This window comes from Perognathus longimembris, chromosome 4 (assembly GCF_023159225.1).
Source record: "Perognathus longimembris pacificus isolate PPM17 chromosome 4, ASM2315922v1, whole genome shotgun sequence".
Classification (NCBI taxonomy): domain Eukaryota; kingdom Metazoa; phylum Chordata; class Mammalia; order Rodentia; family Heteromyidae; genus Perognathus; species Perognathus longimembris.
In genome coordinates this window covers 41,258,567-41,283,577 of record NC_063164.1, presented here as the reverse complement: position 1 = coordinate 41,283,577, position 25,011 = coordinate 41,258,567, and the positions used below count along the sequence as shown (strand labels likewise).

At 34.7% G+C, this 25,011-nt stretch overlaps 1 protein-coding gene across 1 annotated transcript in view; it reads left to right on the top strand.

Moving 5' to 3' along the window:
* The window catches only part of Znf804a (zinc finger protein 804A), a 225,857-nt gene extending 221,612 nt beyond the window's left edge, over positions 1-4,245 (top strand). Inside the window, exon 4 of the mRNA XM_048344213.1 lies at positions 1,026-4,245. Within this exon, the coding sequence (XP_048200170.1) occupies positions 1,026-4,245 (3,220 nt within the window). The remainder of the gene's footprint in view (positions 1-1,025) is intronic.
* The last annotated feature ends 20,766 nt before the right edge of the window (positions 4,246-25,011 follow it).

Sequence of the window (25,011 nt, the reverse complement as noted above, 5' to 3'; positions counted from 1 at the left end):
TTGTTTAAATCTACAAGATTAAATCTGGTAGTGTAAGGATAAGATTTATGAATATAGTGTATCTGTGTACAGACTAATATTGTTTTTCTTTTTACTTGCTGTTGTTTTTGGTGCCAATCCTGGAGCTTGAACTCACAGCCTGGACAAGGTCCATGAGCTTTTTTGCCCAAGACTAACTCTCACAAGTGAACTACAGCTAGCTTTACTTCTGCCTTTACGCTGGATAAGGTTTGGCTAAGACTGTGTTGGCTTCAAACCAGAACCCACAGATCTCAGCTCCTTGAGTCATTAGAAATACATGAGTGAGCCACTTGCACCCAGCTAATCCAGTTTTTTAATCATACTACTTTGTTATGGTATTCTCTAATACCATATCTCAAACATATTCTATTATCTAGACTAATATAGTGCAATATAACTCAAATATTCAGGATAACTTAAAAATTGAGTCTAAAATTCTCCACAGACTCAGCTCTCATCATGCTAGTACTTCATATCCCTAAGAAATCTTTGCTTGGCAGCAAACCACTTGGAGGATCATCCATTCAATGAAAGTCAGTTGAACTGACTGAATCATTCCACCAAATTCCCAGCTTTCCTAAAGTCATAATGATGGGATTTGGTCAACCCTCTTCATATTTTTCATATAGTGGCCATGATGTCAACTACTTGTAAATTATAAGTAAGTGTACCTCAGGGAATTGTACAATGCTTTAAAATATCCTGGAAGAAACCAAAAGATGGGAAACTTTTAGTCAGGAAGCACTGATTTGTAAACATAGCAACAGGCTAAAGACATTGCTGTTTGTAGCTGGAAAATGTCATCTCAAGACAATTATTCCCATGATATCCCTCAAATAATAACTCAAGAATACCATGACACTGTGGAAGGATGGCAATTGTACCATATGAAAGTCATTTCCACGCAAAAGTGGGAAAATATTTTAATGGCATTTTTAAGTTATGTTTTAATACCTTTCTTTCAAAGTGTCCTGTTTAACATACACTTTGGTTTCCTATTGTAGTGCTCCTGGAAGTGGTCCCATGTTCAAGTCAACGACTGTTACTGTGAGAGAGAACTGCAATGAAATTTCCCAAAGAGTTGTTGTGGATTCAGTTAATAACCAGCAAGATTTCAAGTGTACTTTGATGCATAGTGAAGAGAACACTAAAGATGTTACCACAGTTCCAGGAGATCCAGAAAGTACAAATAACTACACAGCCAGAAATAACCAACTTGGGGACCAAGCCCAGGGAAGTCACAGACACAAAATTGGCTTTTCTTTTGCATTTCCAAAGAAAGCATCCGTGAAGCTAGAGTCCTCAGCTGCAGCCTTCTCTGAGTACAATGATGATGCCTCTATGGAAAAAGAATTTAGCAGAAAAAGTAGATTTGTCCCCAGTGCTTGTCATCTTCAACTATCTCCCACAACAGATATGTTTTTGAATTCTGAGGAGAAGGCTAACTCTTTTCATCCAGCAGAGGCCATGCACACTGACAACGAGACTGCTCACACTCAAGAGATAAAAGAGGTCTCTAGTGAAAATGGTACACTGTTATTGCCTTCACTTTGCCAGCTTCAATTCCCTTTATTTTCCAATGCAGATCATTGCCAAAATTCAGTCCCACTAACAGACCAAATATCACTGGAGGATGTTATTATTAATGAAGACATACCTGTGAGTAGTGACAGTTCTGAGTTGTTAGGAAATAAATCCACAGTTCTTGAAGCATCTGATGATTGCATATCAGGACAAGCTGTCACAGAGGAAAATGTGAAGAATAATAAATCTACAATTGAAAATGAAAATAAAAATAGCCTGGAAGCACTGGCATCACTGAATACTGGAGAGGATACCACAACCTTACATAAAAAATTAGATTTATGTAAAAGACAATGTGAGCCATTTGTACCTGTACTTAACAAACATGGATCTACAGTTCTTCCATGGCCATCAGAAATGTTGGCCTATACAACTACTGAACCATCAATTTCTTATAGCTGCAATCCTTTGTATTTTGACTTCAAGTCTAAGTTGAAGAACCACTTAGACAAAAACAAGCTCCCTTTAAATGATCCTTATTCTCAGCAAAAGGAAGATGCTACCAAGAGACCAGTCTCTGATAGCAGGGACATATCTATTGCTGGACTTTCCGAGTGTGAAATTGTCAGTAGTAAAAATGAACACAATCAAGTCACTCCTCTTTTGGCTGATAATTCTCTGTCAAAGAACTGTAATTCTGGAAAAAATGAGACCATGGTTCAGAGGTATAAAAATATGTCTTACAGAACCAGGAAAGCAGAAAAATACAGTGCTACTAAAAGTCACACAAAACAGGACACTGTAGATGAAAAGTATAACAAAATAAGGTTGAAAGATGCTCATCAACATTGGTTCCATAAAAGTAGAAGAAAGAAAAAAAGAAGAAAGTTATGTCTCTATCATCACGGGGAGAAAACCAAAGACTCTGAAACTCCTAATAAAATGGAAATGGAGAATCATTACACTGATACAACCAGGAAAATCCTCCCAGAGCCAATCTCAGAAAAGCAGTCTGTGGCTGCTGAACAATTATTGGATGAACCTGAATTACCCAATCAAAGACCAAAACCAGAACCTGTAGACATGAGTGAAAATGAAGAGCTGTGGAAATCCTGGATGAGTGAGTGCAATGACAGAGAGGCTCTCAGTTCCAAAAACCACTGCAAAAAGAACCTAGTAGCTTCACATGAGCAATCTGATCCAATACCAATCCATTCTGGGAAGCATAATTTAACCTATTCTCGAACTTACTGTTGCTGGAAAGCTAGACTGTCAACCTGTAGTCAGGATCACAAGTGCTTACTTCTTGGAAAAGACACAAAAGGCATGACTCAGAATCCCCCTGTCAAAAGAGGCTACAATGCACTTGTGAGTGAATCAGAAAGATTCCATCGGAAACGTAGACAACATTCATGTTCTTATTCTTCAGATGAAAGTTTAAATCGACCAAATTATTTACCAGAGGAACTTTCGAGGCCACCAAGTGCTTCCTTTGCTCTCTGTAGGCCTAAAAAGAAACGAAGGAGAAAAAGAAGATTCTACCCTTCAGGTGAGACAACATTGGAGATCAAAGAAAATACAGATCATCCCATGCAAGGAAATTCATCTTTGAGTCACAGGGATGGGTTAATGAGTGAAGACAAAAAGGAGGAAGCAAAGCCACAAGAAGGTGAAATTAAGGAAACGAACTCAGAACAATCAAAGAAAGCCAGTGACAAGTTGGCTTTCCACCCCAGTAATTTAGCTCCTTCTGAAGCTGATGGTGAAGCTGGGCCTTTGGTAATGGAGAGCACTCCTGGTACAATACAAGAGCCTTCCCATGATTCTTCCACACCTGTAGTTAGTGGCCCAACAAAGCAAGCAACCGACAATACCTTGCTTGAACACAAAAGAAGTGAGACTACAAATACCAATGGAAAGCAGATTCCTTTCAAGCTGCCTAAGACTGAAAGGAACTTTAGACAGTCACAGCCTAAATCCTACATTTGCCATTATGAGCTGGCTGAGGCTCTTCCTCATGGAAAGATGAATGAGGCATCCACGGAGTGGCTGTGTTATAATTCAGGAATCCTTAACACACAGCCTCCATTACCATTCAAGGAAGCACATGTCACCGGCCACACCTTTTTAACCACAGAGCAAATTCTAGCTCCATTGGCTTTACCAGAACAAGCATTATTAATCCCACTAGACAACCATGAGAAATTAAAAAATCTCGAGGTCTACCAGCATATTATACAGCCAAACATGCTGGCCAACAAGGTCAAATTTAATTTCCCTGCAACTCCGCTCCCTCCCCCTAGCACACCTTTGCAGCCTTTGCCTTTGCAGCAGCCCCTGTGTTCTACCTCTGTAACCACCATCCATCACACTGTACTGCAACAGCATGCTGCAGCAGCAGCCGCTGCCGCCGCCGCCGCAGCTGCAGGAACTTTTAAAGTACTTCAGCCACACCAACAGCTCCTTTCCCAAGTCCCAGCTCTCACCAGAACATCTATACCTCAGATCTCAGTAGGACCAGTAGGAACCAGGCTTTGCCCTGGGAACCAGCCACCTTTTATGGCTTCTGCTCAGATGCCAATCCTTCCAGCTTCGGTTCTGCATCCTAGCCACCTGGCATTCCCACCTTTGCCCCATGCACTGTTCCCTTCCTTGCTTTCTCCACACCCAGCTGTCATTCCTCTGCAACCCCTCTTCTAGTCATCACCATCAAGGGGCAAGAAAATATGCTCACCACGACGACTGCTATATATGCATAAGTGTTCCTCTAAATTGATAGCTTATTTAACTGGTGGAAATAAACTGGCCCAAATACAGCCTTGTTGATTTTCAAATCAGTTACTGTAAGTGTAATGATGCAAATAAATTCTTAAGTTTCCGATATATAATATTATTAAAGCACTGAATAGTTTGCGAAATGATACAATAGATGCTGTATATTACAAGGATGTCTTAAACAGTATGTAAAATGTACATACAATATATTTATAGTACTGTAATTTTTTGTTGTAAAGTATGCTCTTGGTTTCTTTTTTAATCTTTGTGTATTTGCACCTATTTAATGTTTAGACAAAGCTGATGGCACTATGTTTTGTAACATGTTCCTTGAAACTGTAAATTCAGTGAAAATTATCTCTTGCAATAAATTTTTGTTAACTATTTAAGTAAATCAAACATTGGCTTTTAGGTGGTCTTCACTATTACAAGAGAATTAGAAATGGTATTATGTTTTATGCAGGAGTATGTCTGAAACTTGAACACCTAATAAAATATTTTTAGACATCTGTCAACACTTAGATATTACCATCTACCTGAATAACTATTTAAAACGGTCACTTTGTTTATTAGGTTTCATTTTTGTTCAGATATTGCTAATATTTATAATTTATTGTATTCTGGCTTCCTCATGAGATAATAAACCACAAAAAATCATATTAATGTTAATATTTGGAAGGGTAATAAATCAACCATTCAAAGTACCTACCACAAATTCTTAAACCCAATTCTTAAACACAAGTGACAAATAATGAACATATGTGTGTTATAAAATTTTTCAAATATTACAATTCTTGAATGTATCATGCTAACTTTCAAGTGCTGTATGAAATATAGGGAAACGTTAACATAAATTTTAAAAAATGTTTAACTTTAATAAATCACTGTTAAGTGATATCTTGGGATGAAAGGCACTAACCCACTATGTCTTGATATAGCTGAGGATCTAGACTTAGGAAAGAGAATAAATAGCTCTTCCTTCTGCGAGTCCTTTTAGAACCCATACCAGTATCGTATTTCCATAATGGCTGTAACAGCCAGGCATAACTAGAAAATTCCTTTGCCTCCCTTCCAGATTCTTCCTTCTTAAAATCAGCTCTGAATTATTGTTTATTCCAGTATTTCTGGAGGTAATAGAGAGGAACACAATTATCCAATAGAAAACTTAAGATCAGCATATTTTTTCAAGAAAGACTTCTACTAGGCCTCTGCTCCAGTTTCTTCTGTTTATTAAGATTAAGTCTCCACAACTGCTACCTGGGTTCACTTCATCAGCTCTAAATGTTTGAAGATTCTGGCAGCTTCCAGTGCCTGACAAAAATTCTGTCATCAAGAAACCCCAAACAGACGCTAATGTAAGAACAACTTTTAAATTTTGCGTGGTTTCGAGAAAGTGTTGTCTCCTATGGCTATCATAAGGACTGGATTTTTCTAAATGATGTAGGACATAAAGAATCTTCACAAAATAAATATTGCATTATATTTAAGTAAGACAAGTAGAAAGAAAAACCTAAATCATTTTCTTTCATAATTATTTTTGTAATGATTATTGATTTAAATTTTCTGAAAAATGCTTGTGAAAGCCTGAAGACACTAGTTTATGCTGACAAATGACAATATAAAAATAGTAAGGAAGTAATTCTATTTCAAATGCTGTAAGTTAATTTGTCCCAAAATGGGAACTGAAATTGGAACAGATGATTTTTTTCCCCAAGCAAAATATTTGAAACTACCTTTGAAGATATAGTAGATGCATTTTCTTCTGGGAAATGCTGGCCCAGTTTATTTTTCAGATTCTCAGAGAATGGTTGTTTCTTCTGCTCCTAAAAAGCCAAAACAATACTTTGAAATATGAAGAAATTCTCCCTCGTTTTCATCATCTTTTGACTCTTATGCTACTTATACATTTTGTCTCTTATAATTACTTTTATTCTTGATCTCTCTTTTAAAAAAAAATTGTTACAAATACCCATTTGTCCATCGGTTTATCTCTTCTTTTCCACATTATCATTTTTGGCTCATATTCCATGGCTCCTTTACCTTTTTTGAAAAAAAGATTACTAAGTGATTTGGTTAAATAAATCTAACTTCTTAGTTGTAACAGAATATATTCAACTGCTAATATATAAGAGGAAATTCTGGAAAGTGTGAAACAGAAGATTTGAAGGTAAATTTAGTTGAAATTGAGATTAATAAGTTGAATGGCTGCCATAGATACAAGTGGCTGCTTTTCTTCAACCTTATAGAAACACTATCAAAGCCACTATAATTACAGGTTCATCTAAATATTCAATACTTGTGCTAAGGTACTGCTTACATTTGTTATATTTGTTAGGGTCTCAAATGTACAGATAGTTGAATTGTCTGATAACATCAATTTCAGAATATGATAGCATTTTTACATGGAAGATATATAGTGTACACTATAGCCTGAAAATGGAATATTAAAAGTACCTGTACCCAAGTAAGAAACATTTTTCACTGGATCAAAGGAAGGAAATGATTATCTGTGTTTACACCAACTGATCTTAATTCAAATGAACTAAGATGCAGTTTTCAAAACCGGGAACTTCAAAATATTTTTAAATATTGATAAAATCTTTTCTATTTTTTCCTTATTGTCAAAGTGAAGTACAGAGGGGTTATGAAATTGGGATTATTTAAATCAAATTTCTAAAGTAAAATACAAAAGATGACTTGAACTATTTTCTAATTAACAATTTGATTCCACCTTATATCTATCTATCTACAAACACACACACACACACGCATGCACACACACGTCAATCTACCTACTTAGCTATACCTGCCTACCCATGTATCTGCGAATCCATTCACTCACCTACCTATCTACCCACCTACTTGCCTACCTACCTACCTACATACTTATCTGCCTGTGTACTTATCTACCTACCTACTTTTTACCTACCTACCTACCCACATACGTACCTATGGAGCTGATTGTCATATCTATCAACTTTCAGTTTCTCTGCTACTACTTGTCACCACACATACATACATATATTATTTTTAAGATGCAAAAGAAATCCCAAATGACAGAACTGCTCTTATATATAAATCTAATCAGGGAAACTCACAGAAAAATCTGTATTCATCCGACCTTTCTTATTTCATTAATAATCAGTTAAAGTAATATGAATTTACTTTCAGCAATGCCTTTCTCCCATTGTTTCCATTCCTTAACATGTTGCCTGTGCTTGCTTCTTTCCCCTCTATATATGTGCCTAGCCAAACCTTTATTACTTTGGGTGCCTAAGGTCTGTTGAGGTTTCTCAGGATATTTTTCAATTATTTTTACTTTCTTTCATAAATAAAACTGAATTAAGGCTTATATGAGTTGAAGTCCAAAAGGCTTTAGAGACAGCAAAGACTGGCCATTTGTTCCATAGTGATGATAACTTGGCTAAAATCCAGCAATCATTTGCTAGTTTTATGAGTTGTGCCCATCTTTTCTCATCCAGGGGAGATGTTACTGAGGAAGACACAGCTGTTTCTTCACCCAAAGGCATCATTGCTAGCTAATTCTAACACCTAGAGCAAGATTCTTCCACTGATCTATGCATGCATTATGTAGACTGCACCTGCTCATGATTTCAACCCTTGGAAATATGAGCTATTGAATCTATTTGAGCCTGAAATTCCTGGTAGAAAATTAAGGGTTGACCAGATTTTGCTTTCTTTCACCTTGAAAGCTGTACTTTTAAATAGTCTATATTATTGATTTTATCATTTTTGGTAAAAATTTAAATATATATGTATACATATATGAACTTAACCATAAATATTCAACATATGATCTAATATTATTCATTTAGAATTCTGATTTTTCTGATTTATTTAAATTTTTACAAAATTATTTTTCTTTAATATTTTAATATTTTCTTGCATATTACCATTTACTAGATTTTGCTATATTTTCAGCAATATGGTTTTCTGTATTGTTACTGTTTTCATACTATTTATAATATCATGTGTTTATAATTTTATTATATTTTAATTTAACGAAGAGTTTAGTTTATGAAGGCTATCTAAAAGCTTCATCCATTACTAATTTTATTTCACTGTTTAATATGTTTGTTGATAATAAAGACAAGTTCTTTGAAAAATACCCACATTAGTAAATAAGATGTTTTAATGACAAGATTCACATTAAATCTACAGGCTTCAACAAGTCAGTTTTTCCATTCTTTTCAGTGTTTAATTTCCATAATAATTATGATTATAATATATTATTATAAAACAAATATAGTAGTTATTATTTCCATCATCCAGACCAGAATTTTCATCATACTCTGCAAGAGATAAGATTTAAAAGTCAAATGTGTGATAATATATGAAACATGGTTTTCTGCTCTTGGTTTATTAGCTTAGCACAAGGTTTCTAGGTAGATAACCCCATTGCATAAGCACCCTGGTTACCTGATGTAGTCTCCATTCCCTACCAAAAATAAAACTATCTTCTGCTTCCCTCTAGCCCATCAGCCCTTTCTTCTGCAGAATTTACCCTTTTCCTGGGGTGGTACCCATTTTATAGTTTCAATCCTGCTGCCACGTTATCTTGCTACACTGTCTTGACACTCAGAGTTGTACTTGTTGAATTGCATTCTATATACTAGGTGGTTCGAACATTTTTAAATGCTTGCATTATTATTTCTTATTTTAAAAATTCTCATCATGTCTCTGGTCTTCACTGTCATGAGTTACCACATCTTAAATGCAAGTAGGGTGATTGTTTTTTAAAAGCACACATTTAAGTGACTTTAATGTTGAAACCTATATTAAAATTTCAATACATTCTTTAAAACAACTAAGTTTTAAATTAATACTTTGAGCTTCAACTAATCTTCTTACCTTATTCAATCTGCCTTTTAATCCAATGATTTTAGAAGTGGCTCTTACTTCAACTTATGTGAGTTGGCAGGAAATCAATCATCACATTAAAATGATAAGTCTAAAACAGATTGTAGGTTTTATTAAATGGTTTCTCATTACAAGAACAGCTTTACTAAAATTTATAAAGTGATAGAAATACTAACATGCTCCACATGGATGAGATATATCTAATTTTCTGTCTTGTAAAGCAACTGTCCAAATCCTGACCTTAATAAATTGACCACATTTCTTAGAGAATATGTAACATGATGTAGTATTTTGAATATGTTTTAGAGATTGGTAATTATTTTATTTTGTTTCTTTTTGTATTTAATATAAATGAATTGCATAAAGAGGTTTTACTGTGATATCCAAAAACATAATGTGTTTTGATTAAACCAACACCCTCTACTACCTTTTTATATATTCTTCTTTTATTAATTTTAATTATATTCTTTCTAGATAGATAGATCACTACACATATCAAATTAGATGATATGTATTGTATAAACAATAATATTCTGTAAACTATAGCATATATATTATATCTTGATCATATTCATCCTCATAACACACTCTTTTCCCTCTCCCTCTTTCCCATTAGTGCCTCCTCAGTCTACCTCTTACAATTGTTTCCTCTCCCTCCTTTTCTTCCTCCTCCTCCTCTTCTTCCTCCCCACCCCCACCTTTTTGGTGGTACTGTGGTAGAACTGATTCTTGCCAGGTAGACAATCTCCCACTGAAGCCACACTGCCCTATCCATTATTATTTTCATTATTTTTAATAGAATCTGTGTTTTTGCCTGATCTGTCCAGATGATCCTCCTATTTGTGCTTCCTGTGTAGCTGGTATGACAGGCACATGACCCTCTGCATAGCTTTTTACTGGTTGAGTGGAGTCTTAGGAGGCTTTTGCTCAAGTTGGCCTCAAATTGTACTTCTCCTAATCTCTATTGTTTTAATGGATAGAACTAGAAGTATAAGTAACCATGTCTTGCTGTGTGACTTTCTTTATTGAAGCATTTCGATGGGGATGGAGTTTACAAGTGTTAATATTAAGATCAAGCATCTTGTTTGCCCCTGATTATAAACTTAATCACTCACAAGGAGGCAATGTTTCAGTATCTAAACTGGTTTAGTTGCCTTCACTTTTCTTTTAATTTTGAGAGATATTAATTACCACATCTTCTCTAGGAAGTATTACATTAAAAAAAAATTGTTTGCTAGTCCTCGGGCTTGAACTCAGGGCTTACATACTGTACCTGAACATCTTTTACTCAAGGCTAGCCCTCTACTACTTGAGCCACAATCCTAGCCCAAGTATTAGATTTTCTAAATGCTAAATAATTCAGTTATAGTTTGAATATACAATAATTTTCATACAAAAAGTTTATTAGTAGAATACCAAGATTCCAACATAACCTCACATTTCAGTGGCTTTCACTCTTTATGTCTTAGACTTTGAAATTATTGACAATATTTTCTCATGTAATACATACCTAATCTTATTTAAAGGGTACAGAGGATTCAAGTTAATATCTGACCCACTTAAACACACTTCTTGGCACTAATTTATTTTGTTTTCTTTAGGGTTTGTTTATGGCCATACCCAAGCTTATGTCAATATAATTAATTTAGCATCTGTTCCCACTTAGAATTTTTTTAATTTAATTTTATTGTCATGGTAATGTATAGAAATATTACAGTTACATAATAAGGTAATGATAGTTTTCCTCACACAGAACATTTAATTCAAAGCATTTAATAAGTTTTACTTAATATTACATCATGAGGACAAAACACATCTTATTCTTATTAATTAACATCCTCTAATTGAGATAAAAAATGACTAATATCATCTATCAGTGGTTTACACCAATAAAACCAGCTGTTTGGAGAGCTCAGAGCCAACCAGAAGAGTCCGTGAAACTGTCTCCAACTAACCAGCAAAAGGTCAGAATTTAGATGTGGCTCAAGAAACAGAATTGAAAGCTGTTAGTGAAAAAGCAAAGTAAAAGCTCAAGCCCTTGAATTCAATCTCTCTAACACAACCCCCCTGCCCCCCAACACACACACCACTAATATGTTGACCAGGATCTTCATTTGCTAACTATAGTCAGTCAATTTTCTTAGTCTTAGCTTCTCATTTGTAAAATGGAATGGTAAAAATACCTACCCTGTAGTGTTTTTATTAGGACAAAATTTTAAATGTATGCTTTTGACAATATATGATTGATAAGCAATCATAACTAATTGTGGTGTGAATCTTTCCTCCCTGAAGAAGATTAAATGGCTAACCAGAAGGAGGTTATGAGACAGAAATTTGCATGTAAATGATTTACTTAAAACTATTCTCAGTAGAAATTATGAAAAGAATTGGAGAAAAAAGAAAAGGAATGGAAGAAGTCAAGACAGTTTTTATTTATAGAAAGTTCTAAAAGAGGCACATTTATCCTGACACCTTGGGAAAATTTGGAAGTGCAAGTCCCATGGAGTGCCATGATTAGAAACATAGCAAGCATTCAACACAAGCACCCTTTAATCACAGATGCAGAGAAGCCCTTATTCAGCTTTTGCCAGTGTTGGGGAAGTGTAGAATTTCATGGAAGATCTCTGAAGACAGGTGTTAGTGCAGGCTAGGTTCATAAAAATACAATCATAAAGAAATTAGAGAGGGAACACACAAACACCAAAATGGATTCCAGTTTTTGGACTGGCTTTATTATTATTCTTTTTCACTTTTCTTCTTAGGGTATCTTTCATCCTCATCCAGAGTACTTTATTTGATTTTCCCTCTCCATACATTTCCAATTTTCCAAAAATTACTGCAAGATCCTGAGAAAACGTTTTTATGATTTATAGGAAATGGAGAAGCAATTCTCCACGTGTCTATCATATTTCATTTGATGTGAGAAAATGAATGCTTTGCTTCTCAATTGTTTGCTGGGGCTAGAAGGAGATGCTTAAATAGTGATCACCTCTGGAAATGGGGATAGTTTCTCTTTCTAGAGCAAAAGTTAGCCAGTATCTGGGACTTCCTACATCACCTTGTCCAAACTAAGCCTCAGAGAACCTGAGAGAACCTGTACAAAAAATACATAAGTGACAAATACTGCTGTTCATTACTAATCCAAGTTCCATGTTCCTATTAGATCTACACAAGTGTAGCTTGCTAACTTAGTGATTTTTTTCAGGAAGTGTAAAGTCAGACCCTTTATGGTTTTGGATATGGAAGGATTTGATGTAAAATTGCTTCCAGCATTCATTGTTGGTTAACATTGTTCCTTTTGTTTTGTTTTGCTTTTGTCATCAATCTCTTTTTCATGAGTAAAGCACAAATAGTACACTGACTAAAAAAATATTTGACATGAAATCTTTGTATCTTTGAGCCACAAAAGAAAAATGAGGAAATTGGTTTTATGTGTTGAAAGTAGCTTTTTTTTTAATTAAATGATAAACATATAGTCAGAGCTGATAGACATAGCAAATTCAGCGGTAGCAAAAAACAGTGGTCCCTTACTCACACTGTGACACAAGGTCCTAGGGTTCAGTACCATATAGGAGATATAAGCACACCAGAATAGCTTTTGATTCCCTTCTCCAACTAGTGTTGTTGAAATTTATCAGAAAGCCCTCTTTCAAAAGTCTGACAAAGACGATTAGAAGACAGAAAAATAGGTATGCAATCAGGGAAACGTGAGAAAACAAGACAAAGGGCACGAGGACCTTTTAAGTTAGAATTCACCAACCTGATGAACAAAAATAGTGGGAATTAGTAGAAACTTCCTTTACATGTCAAACTCACATGATCAAAAATTCACATGATAACCAACCCACATGTTTATTTATGGATTGTGTATGATATTAAACTATAATCGTTTTGTATGTTGCTCACATACTTTTGTAATAGGAGAGGGTTTCATTGTGCACACCTTAAACAAATTGATCCTCTCTACTATATTCTCTTTATTCACCTCTCCCCACCTCTTTCCATTTAAATCAACATTTGATTGATCTCATTATGCTAATACCCACATCCATACATGAACACATGATTACATACATGCATGCATTTGTGTATATGTACACACAATGCCCTGTGATCCTCTTTACCCCTCAGAATTTTCTCCTTTACTTCTCCCACTGATTCTTCTTAGCCTATAATCTTGTAGAGAGGAAAATAACTAACCTAGGAGTAGGTTAAGAAGAGATAATATACATTTTAGTTAGTATAATAATAACTAAATACTTAAACTTTAACAAAGAAATCACCAGGTGATTCAAAGATGTCCCCCACTTTTTAGAAGAAAGCTGAATTAAAAGATCACTAATTAAATGAATGAACCACATTCATTGTGAGGAATTATATTTGCTTTCAGTTCTATCTCCATTCTTTCCATTCTGCCTTGTCTCTGAAACATTTGATACGTTTGTGATATTTTTAAGACTATATTACTTAGTTGGAAATAATTGGCACAATCTTTTAACATGTACCTGAATGGTAACTGGTTTATCAGCAGTAGAAGTACTGAAGCACCCTCTTGACTCAAAAGATGGGAGGTTTTAGATACATATTATAGAAGGATTACTTGTACATAGTAGGTAGCAAGTGATTCTTTATAATTTACAAAGTGGGAAGTATGGGATTTAACCGAAGTACAATTTATCTGAAATATAAATATAAATTTTCGAAAATCCTGATTTGTTTCTTTTCACCTGAAGCAATTTCTTACTCTGACAGTCTAGGCATAAAGTCTATTGTGAGAAAAGGGAGAATAACAGCATTGGTCATAATCATTTAGAGAGAGAAATGTGTATAAGAAAAGCAATATAGCTTTTACTCTTTTTAGGTTTGGTCTCATGTTGCTCTTAGAAAACTGTAACAGATTTAATAATAGTGTTCTGACTTTGCTATAAATCTTTGGCACCCCCAACTGAGATACTGCAAGAAATAATACGATTGAAAATCAGGTACACCTATGTGTCAACGGAACCATTGTTCCTTCTCTGGAGGCAAAAATAGATGAAGAGATTAAAATAAGGAACATTATAGGCACTATGACTCTAAAAGCTGTCAAGGAAGGGGCAAGCACATATTCATTATTGAACTAGCTTTGAAACAAATGAGAATAAGAGGACTATATTTCACAGGATGCCAGAATGCTGGATAAAACAAACAGTATTATACAACGCTTTCTGAATGCAATTCAACAGTTATTTTTTTCAGGCACATACTTCTTATCTATGCAACCAGTACTGTAAGGAGATAATAATCTTTCTCATTTTTTTCTATTTTCTACAACTGAGTTCCCCCCAATTTTGGCAGATTTCAATTGAAAGAATCCTTTCTTCATAGAGTTAAGTTTGAATGAGGGCAGGGATATGTTCAGCGTGAGCAAACAGTAGTGCCGGAGGTTAGTAACTGTTTAAAACAGTACCATATGAACATTCTTAGTTTTAGGGCTAATCTTCATAATAAATATCTATTAAAGATCATATTTCATCAATAAATAAAAGGAGGTTAAGAGATTCAGTAAACCTGGGTATTGGTACTCAGACCTGTAACTCAGCTGAGATCTGAGTGTTGAGGTTCAAATCTAACTCAAGTAGACAAATCCAGTTACTCAGGGCAAAAAGCCAGAACTAAAGGAGTGGCTCTGGTGGTAGTTAGTCATAAGTGAGAAATGTTGAGCAAAAACATGAGGTCTTATGGTCCTGGACCACTACTGGAACTAAAACCATAGGAGGATAAATAATTTGTCTAACACCATTGGCAAAATAAGTGGGACATTGTGTGTGTGTATGTGTGTGTGTGTGTGTGTGTGCAAGTGCATGTGTTTATGTGTGTGTGTGCTATATATAGTTTATTGTGGTGGATGCAAAATGGGGTGTTATTCATCATTGAAGAGAAATAACTGTGAAGCCATAAAAATGTAGTAAAGCACTTAAACATATACTATTATGTGAGTAGATCACATTTGAAAAGGCTACATGCAATATCTTTTCAAAAATCAACATTCTGGAAAGGTCAAAGCTATAGACAAAGTAAAAATGGTTGCCATCAGTTCCCTAGGAGGAAGAATATGATGAAGAAGACAAAATATTAGGTAAATTTTAGTTTAGTTAAACTATTCTGTAGGTATACTGGTAGAATAAATAAATTTCATATTTTTCAGAATCAATATTAAAAGGAATAAGGGAAGCTTAATGTATCATGTTTTTTATGATAATATATAAAATTTGCTATATTTGTAACGAACATGCCACAATTTTGCAAGATGTTAGTAAGAGGAGAAAATGCATAGGAAAAATGTATATTTTGGAATTCTATACAAATGCCTAATTTATGTATATATTCAAGGTTTCTTTTCTTTTCATGTGGATGTCCAATGTTTTCAGTATTGTTTGTTATATTGACATTATTTTCCTTTCGAATTACATTATTTTCTTTGATTAGGAGAGCCAATTATATTCTGTGCCTATATTTATGTTCTCTCTAATCCATTTGTTTAGTGTATCTATTCTTCTCAAGAATAATTACTGAGGCTTTAGATTAATTTCTAAAATCAGGTAGCATTCATTCTGCAATTCTTTTCTTCAATATTCTGGTGGATAGACTGGCTTTTGCTTTCCATTTAAATTTTATTTATTAGCATTCATAACATAACATATTTTCATAGGGTTATGTTGAATCCATAGAATGAGATTGACAAATTGGCAACTTAAAATATAGTGTCATATCCATGAACATAAATTTTCTCCATTAATTTATGTCAGAGTCTTATATTGCCCTGGAAACTTTATGCATTGTGCTAGAATTATGCATTTTTTTCATTTTTATTATGGATTGAATTTTGTTCTTTCAAGTACATACGCTGAGGCACCCAGTCTCCACATAACTATATTTGAAGATACGATCTTCAAGGAATTAAGTATTGCTAAATGAGATTATAAAAAGAGCCTGTATCCACTAAGACCTATGTCTTTATTCTTTAAAAAAATACAGAGATTCTATGGGTTTGTTCACATATGATAAAATACATATAAAATAAAAATAGTAAGATGAATATGTGCTTTCAAAGAAGAGAGGTCTCAGAGGGAATCTCATTTGCCAGCCCCAAGATCTTGGTCTAGTCTCCACTGGCACAAATGTTTTGTGTGTTTTCTAGTCAAACCTGTAGGTGGTTGTTGTTTATATTTGTTGTTGTTGCTTGTTTGTTTGGCAGCATAAGCATACCGTACACTGGTATAAAGTGTTTTTCATTTCTAAAGTGTAAAGATTTATTCCTGGTATCTAAATAATCAGGGGGTTTTACAATTTTAATCTCATGCCCTGTCATGCTACGATATGAACTTACTCAATCTAAGAATATTTTTGTGAATTCTGGGGAATATTCTGTAGGTAATTATGTGAGCAAAAGATTATCACATGCATATCAGGAGCACATTTGATCATGTGATAATATATTTAGCAAAGACAGTTTCATTGTACCTTAATTTACTTCACTTATCTTATTGCATTAGGCAAGAGTTATAGCACAATGGTGAATTAGAGTGCTAGTAAGGGGTATCTTTACCTAGTTCCTAATCTTAAGTTAAAATTTATACTTAATTATACTAAGAATGTTGTAACTAGAGAGGTCAATGTTATTTGTCAAGCTTGCAATGTTCTTTTTATTTCTAGTTTGCTAAGACTTTTAAGGTTTTATCAAATGGCTTATCATATTTCATCTATAAATACTGTGTATGATTATTTTTCATTAGCTAATGATTAACAAAGTTAGATTAATTGACTTTTGAATGAAGAATAACAGTTTGAAAATAAAATTTTTTTCTCTTCTCTCTCCAGCATTTTCATTAAATATGTATTACATCTTTTGTATTTGTTGTGAAGTTCATTGTTTTCCTTTTAAAATCATTGTTTTTGTTTGTAATTTAGATTGGACATTTTCTACCAACATATATCTTCAAGTGTACACTACATTCTATTGTCATAGACAGCCTACTATCAAAGTCATCCTTATCTAGTATATCCTTATCTAGTAAAGTGTGTTAATTTTCAGCTATTTGTTCTGATCTTTGGACAGTTTCCATTTAGTTACTGATGGTTCATATCTAGTCCTGTGTGCTAACTATGTGAACAGGTACCTTAAACATAGTGGTCATCACTTCTCTATCTGATAATTCTAAGGTATATTTTTCATATCTGAGTCTGATTTTGTCCTTTTTTTCTCTTCAGACTTGTCTTTAACACTCCTCATATGTTTATACAGAACATAATTTATCAAGTAGTAGAACCTCAGACATCAGGCTTCTAATGTGAGGTTTCATCACAACCTAACTAGATATGGGACTGCAATATATTGTCTATGTTGGAAGTGTGATGGATGGATGGCTGAAGGCTGAGTCCCCAGTATGGCACAATTGCAAGTGATGCAAACCAGAGGTTGGGTTTAAGGGAGATTTGAGCAAGTGAGGGATGCTGTCCTTTCTCCTTGTGTGTCTTGTCATAAGGGAAGGAGTTTTTATAGGTACTCTTGCCACAATAGACTGGTCAAAGAGATTCTGAGATCATAAGCCAAACTAAAGCATTCTTCTTCATATATGATCTCAAGTAATTTTATAACAATAATGGAAATCCTATTAACATACTGCAGATGTTTCACTTTTCTCATTTTTTACTTGATTTTCCCTAAGAAGAACTCATTCTTAAATACAGGCACTTTCAGTAATGACCTTCTATTTTTTTTTTCTAGAGTTGATGTGGTGTTGGTACTGGAAATTGGAGCCTTTAAAAAAATCTTACATGACACAAAATCCATATATTCTTAAGGTGATGGTCAAACAGAAGGAGATAGGTGGTTTCCTTCTAAATGCATAGCTCTGTTATGGAGACAGACTTATGCTTATTTCAAAGTTTTTACTTATACTCTGAATGAATTTCAAAAGTGTTAATTTTCCCTTCTTCCTTCAGAAATATAAGAGAGCAATTCCCTAGTTTTCATAGTGAACCCTTAGTATAGTTGGAGGACATCTCCATTACTGGGACCCTAGGAATTTTGATCTAGCCAGTTGATATTCAGTGTATAGCAATTTATCATATTACTTTAGCCCCCTGCCCCCATCTGTTCATCATGATAACAATAAAGATATTAAATAAAAAACACAAAATTTTGTTATCTACAAGTAGTTGTATGATGGAATTCCCATTTAGCAAGGCAGTTTATGAATAAAATATGTCTTGATCAATGTAAACTCTTTCAACATTCTCACCCATGTCTCCCCTCCCCACTCCTTACCTCACTGTTTTATTTTCTTCTTTATTGTCAAAGTGAAGTACAGAGGAGTTACAATTTCATATGTAAGGCAATGAGTACAGTTCTTATTCAACTTGTTACCTCCTCCTTCATTTACCCCCTGCCAACCCCCCACCAATTAATTCCCTCTTCTCCCATGAGTTGTACATACGGTTTATGCCATATGATTTTATAAGTATTGGTGTTGCATTGGTTTATCTTTTTATCCTTTGTCTCTCGATTTTGGTAATCCCTTCCCCTTCCCTAGATCCAATAAAAGTATATACAATATTCAGGGTACTAAAATCAGATACAGTGATATCAGGGGTAAAACCATGGGAAGGGACTACGAGAAAAAAAGAAAAAAAAATTAAAAAGGCACGGTTTCACATGGCATGTTGAAAATAACTACAACAACGATATACCACTTGTCCCAATAACTTGAAGTTCATTTTGCTTAGTAATATCTTATGTGTTCATATGGGCATAGCTATTGAAATATTGTGATCTTCTGCTAGCTCTCTCAACAAATGGGCTAATGACCTGAAAAGAGACTTCTCTAAAGAGAAAATGAGAATGGCCAACAGACACATGAAGAAGTACTCTTCATCACTGGCCATAAAACAAATGCAAATTGGGGCTGGGAATATGGACTAGGGATAGAATGCTTGCCTCCTGCCAGGGCCAGCCGGCAAAGAAAGGGAATCCTGAATGAGGGAGGCGAGGATTAAAGAAAAAGAAACATACAAGACAAGAGAAAAAAGACAAGAGACAAAGATGGGGTCCGGGAGGTCTGCAGCCACATTTATTCTTAACTTCCAGCTTATATGCAGTTTAGGAACCAGGGAATAGCTTAGGGTTGCTAAAATTCAAGAACACAAAAAGGCTTTGAAGTTCGAAACATCTGATGGCAGTAAAGGCAGGATGAGGTTGATTAACATAGGAATGGACTCTGGGGGACATAGTAAAGCAATTCCAGGTTAGTGCTGAGTTACTAGTAAGCAAATGCCCTCACACTTAATATATCCTTGATGATAACAACACAGCCAGAGGTCAGGATGAGATTAGCTGCTGGCTCAGCTCCCAACAGCCTCCTATACATGAAGCCCTGGGTTCAATTCCTCAGCACCACATATATAGAAAAAGCCAGAAGTGGCACTATATCTCAAGTGGTAGAGTGCTAACCTTGAGCAAAAAGAAGCCAGGAACAGTGCTAAGCCCTGAGTTCAAGCCCCAGGACTGGCAAAAATAAAAAGCAAATCAAAACAACACTGAGATTCCACTTCACTCCAGTAACAATGGCCATTATCAGGAAGCTAATAATAACAAATGCTGGAGGGGATGTGGTCAAAAGAGAACCCTACTACATTGTTGGTGGGAGTGCAAAGTTGTTCGAGCACTCTGGAAAGTGGTATGGAGGTGCCTCAGAAGGCAAAACATTAAGCTCCCCTACACCCTAGCAGCCCCACTTTTGGGCATCTACCTAAAAGATTACAAGCAAGACCACACTACAGCTTCCAGCAAAACAATGTTCATCACAGCACAACTTGTCATTGCTAAAATATGGAACCAACCCAAATGTCCCCCAGTAGATGAGTGGATTAAGAAAATGTGGTATATATACACAATGGAATTCTATGCCTTTATCAGAAGGAATGACACTCCATTCATAAGGAAATGGAAGGACTTAGAAAAAAAATCATACTAAGTGAAGTGAGCCAGACTCAAAGAAACATGGACTCTATGGATTCTTTCATAGCTAGTAATTAGTACATGTCTAGGATAGCCCTCATTCTTCTTAATGTTGTAGGATATACATTGAATTCTTGACTACCTTCTCCTTCTCTTATCCTCTTCATTCCTCTGCCCTTTTCCCCTTGACCCCATCCAACCTTTTAAGTACCCATTTCCTTGTCTTTATTTTGCTGAACTTTGTCTTTGTCTTTCTAAAGGATTATACTAGTTGAGTTCTTCCTTGATTCTACCATATTTCAGTTAATACTTTTGTATATACTTGCATACTTATGTGTTTATAAGCTAATGCTAGCTTCAGCATAAAGGAAAACATGTAGCCCTTATCTCTCTGAGCCTGACTTACTTCAAATAACACTTTTTTTTTCCAGATCATGTAATTGTGTCTTTATTACTGCTGCTCTACCTATTTTTGTAAGTGAATCAAGGCTGTGACCTCATTTTTTTGCCCATGAGTCTAAATTTTTGTGACATGGTTTTTTCTTCGAACTCGATTGTCTTGTCAACCTTTCCAATTTCACTTATTTTTGGTTTGTTTTCTTTGTTGTCATTTTGGTATATGATAAAAAATTCTATGAAAGGGACTAAGCTTTACACATAAGTCTATAATAGAGTATTTTAACCACAGTTTTTAAATTATGAATTATGGAAACCCTACCAATTAGCAAAGGAACAAATTTTCTATAAAAATGAAATCTTCTGAGTAAGTACAATATAAACAACTGTGAAGCAATCTTGGACATAAAATTTACTTGTGAGTGCTAATATGTTTGTTTCTCCTTTGCAGATTTGTCACTTAAAAAAAATCAACTAACACCAGAAAGAATTTAGTTACAAATGGCAGAAGAGAAACTCAATTTAAACTCAAAAGATCACCCTTATTCAGAGCTATGTTTACCTAAGACTTTATCAGATGCCTTAAAGGATATTAAACTTATCTATTGTTTACCTCTATGTTCAAAATTTTATTTTCTTTGTTCTAAAATAATAGAACTGGACTTCCTTAAGTATTTGCAGTCAGCAAAATGTTCATTTTTGTCAGGGTAAGTATAAGGCTGGGAAAAGCTATACTTTCATGGTCCCTAGACTCTTTTAATATTATCTTAAATAAATGTGGTACATTCTGCCAAGTTACTAGCTTAAAGAAATCTTTTTGAGTTTAACTCCCAGGTCTTGCCTTACAGACAACTTTAACCCCTCACTACACATCTCAAGTGTACTATTTACACAACTTATAAACTCTGTGGTCCATCTTCCCTAACTTTCAATTCTAGGCTCATTAGGTCAAGGTTAAAAGGCAAATACAAATGAGGAGCCTGAGCAGCTGTTGCACCTCCATATTGTAGCTTGGGCCTGACTGGGCCCTGAAGCTTCCTGGAATAACTGCAGAACATGTCAATGTGAAGCCTGAACAAAATGCAGTCTAAAATAATCAAGGTAGTCAGAGAGACTTCATTTGACCAGAGGTCAGTTAAAGTTACAATTGTTTAGCCATTGTTTGTAAGATGCTTCACTGCCTTGTTTAATAATTGTGTTGTGTACTGGAATCACATAGATGTGATTAACTACTAACAAATTTCTGTTACTAGGTAAGGGCCAATAGCTTCCCCTCACCTCAGTGACAAAATGCAGACAAAATGCAAGTCAAGGACCCAAATTCCAGGAAAAATGTAAACTCCCCAAGCAACAGATCAGCAGATAAATATTTGAAGTGCCAGGCAATTAAGCCCCTGACAAGTTACTGCCCCAATAAGTAACTAATGTATACATAGCAGGAGGAGACTGACACCAAAAGTCCTTGCAAGACCCCCCACTAACAGTTCAGAGGTCGATAACAGGTGAAGGCTGCTGCCATATGTCTTTTGCAAACTTTGACAAACTGTCTTGCTGATAGGTGACAATACCCCAGCTAATCAGGAATAGATAACACACTATAGGTTAACCAATTACCTGTCTTTTTAACTGGAAATCCCCTAGACTTGTTCACTATAAAATCCTGGTATAATCTGTGCTCTGGGCCTTCCTCCATCTTAGCTGTGTCCTTGTGGGCATAGGTCCCAGCTCAAGCTAGCTAATAAATGATACTTTGCTTTTGCATCAGAATCAGCTTCTCTATGGTCTTTTGGGGGTCTCAAATTTTGGGCATATAACAAGGCAGTAAATACTTTTTTTTCCAATCTCATCCAAAATGTCCTAACCTCCTTCATCCCTAAATATATGCCAGTTTCAGCTCACCTATGACAGGGAAAGTGTTTGTGCTAAACTGAACTGAATACTATTCTGCCTTTGGGCTTTGAACCAACTTTCTGCCTGTTTGAAGACTGCAAACAGAATTCCTGGAACAACTCACAGTGCCTTTCTGCCTCTCAGTGGGTTGCAGCCATACTTCAACACTTCTCCAAAGAAGTCTGAATTCTGTTTGTTCCTCCCTGTTGTGTTCTGTGGCATTAGTATGCTACTTACTAAGTTTTCATAGTAGAATTTTAGTTATATTCTTCTATAGTTTGTGATTTTTATATTAAAATATTGAGGCTGGCATGCCCAATCCAAAAGCATTAGACTCAATTTTCTCAAAAATACCTAAAAAGATAAAGATTGTGTGCAAAGCTCAAGTAATAGAGGCACTGCCTCTCAATCCCAAATGCTAAAGTTTAAGCTACAATACCATGCACACACACACACACACACACACACACACACACACACACACACACACGCACACAAATAGTTTTTTTTTTTTCAAATTTTTATTATCAAACTGATGTACAGAGAGGTTACAGTTTCATACATTAGGCATTGGATACATTACTTGTACTGTTTGTGTCCGTATGGCTAAGAATGTTTAACATTTTGCCATGCATTTATTGAGATTGCAGTTCTTCTCTTGAGATCTGTCTATTCATTAACTGATTTGTTTATGTTTCAGATATTTGCTTTTTTAGCTTTAGTAAAGGAAGTGAATGAGAACAGGAGAAGGGCAAATGGAATGATAGAGGGTGAGTATGTGGATGTGTTTTATGAGTGTGTATAGATTTGAATAATGAAACTCGTTAAAATCCTTTTAAATAAGCAATATTTTCAATAGCTATACATAGATAGACATGTGTAAAGTATGTATGAAAAGTAATTGAGTATCTCTAAATTGTGAAAATCAACTTGTTAGTATATATTCATAGCTATACTTATTGAAAACATGTTATCTTATCAATTTTGACCGATTTTAAAATTTAGTAATGCTAGTAATGAAAATTATGTCTCTCATCACTGTTTATTAATGTTTAAATTTAGTAATGTTAGCGATATTAATAAAAATAGTTTCACAAATTACATTTCAAAATTATTGATAGAATAGTAAATAGTAAATTTTCTTATTCTATTTCTCTTGCTATTGAAGTTCATTATGTACCTACATGGAAATATCTAAAGGAGAAAGCCATCATACAATTAATATGTAATAATAAAATGTTATAAAGCTGATCAAGAGACAGATACACACAAACACAAACACATACATACAAAGAAAAAGAGAGACATACATTTTTATCTGATTATTTAAGAAATGATAGGAAGACCAGCCAAAACCATTCTTGTTCTGTATTATATAGTGTTAATTTGTTTTCAATACATTTGCTAGCCATTCTAAATGTAATGTGCTTAGCATGCTTATTAACTATATAAATACAATATTTATTTTCTTAAGTATTTTATTAGTAGTTCTATGTCTACCTGCCTTTTTTTTTTCTTTTCATGAATAGAAGCAGTGATAATTGAGATTAAATAGTTGTTCACTTCCTTTTATATGCGCAACTTCTCAAGTGCCCCATTACTGGTTAACCACTCAATGCTAGGGTATGGAATTTTTGACACCACCTAACATCTCATTAGCATGAACAGCTGGAGCCTCAAATAGAAGGCACCATTGGGACTAATTACCTGAAAAGATTTAAATAGCAAATACCAATCCTAATCTTTCTTACAAAAGGCAAAGCTCTGTGAACTCATGTATAGAGACTCTTGTAGGTCTAAGCCTAATTTTATTTGAAATTTAAATTTTAAAATCTCTGTACTGTAATGTAGCTCTGTGACAAATTTTATTCAGGCTAGTTGTCTACCACATTTTATCCTGTGGTATTAGGAGTTTAACCTGGCTGGTGTATTTGATGTGGCAGATCTCAGAGAAATGTGTCAGTGGAAACCTCAGAGAAACACAACTGTTATTTTCATTGCTACTACTGCTGCTGTGCTTAACAAGGAAGCTATTTGAATGTATTTGACTAGGAGATAATTAAACATTTTTCAGCCATTTTTGAACAGAGACCCAGGGCTCCAGGTGCTCCATTGAGTCCCTGAAATTATAGGAAATAGTTTGTGAATCCATTGAGTAGATGTGTGTACATATGTGTATTTTCTTTTCAGAAGTGGTAAATTCCCTTCTTACATATTTCCAAAGTATTAAGAAGCCCATAACCTCCTATCCACACCTCCCACCATGGAAATATCATGGGCCACTAACTCACATACTTCTTATTTTCTGTACTTATAGAAAAATTAGAATTGATTAGAATATATATACATATGTATACATATGTATGTATATGTATATATATACATATATATGGTGACATCTTGAGTGGAGGTGCCTGGATCATCTGAGAAGAAACGTGAAGAAGTAGAACTTGTTAGTCATACCGCAGAATTCACATGCCATTGGGAAAAATTTAGCAACTTGTAATAAATCAAATCATTTGTAA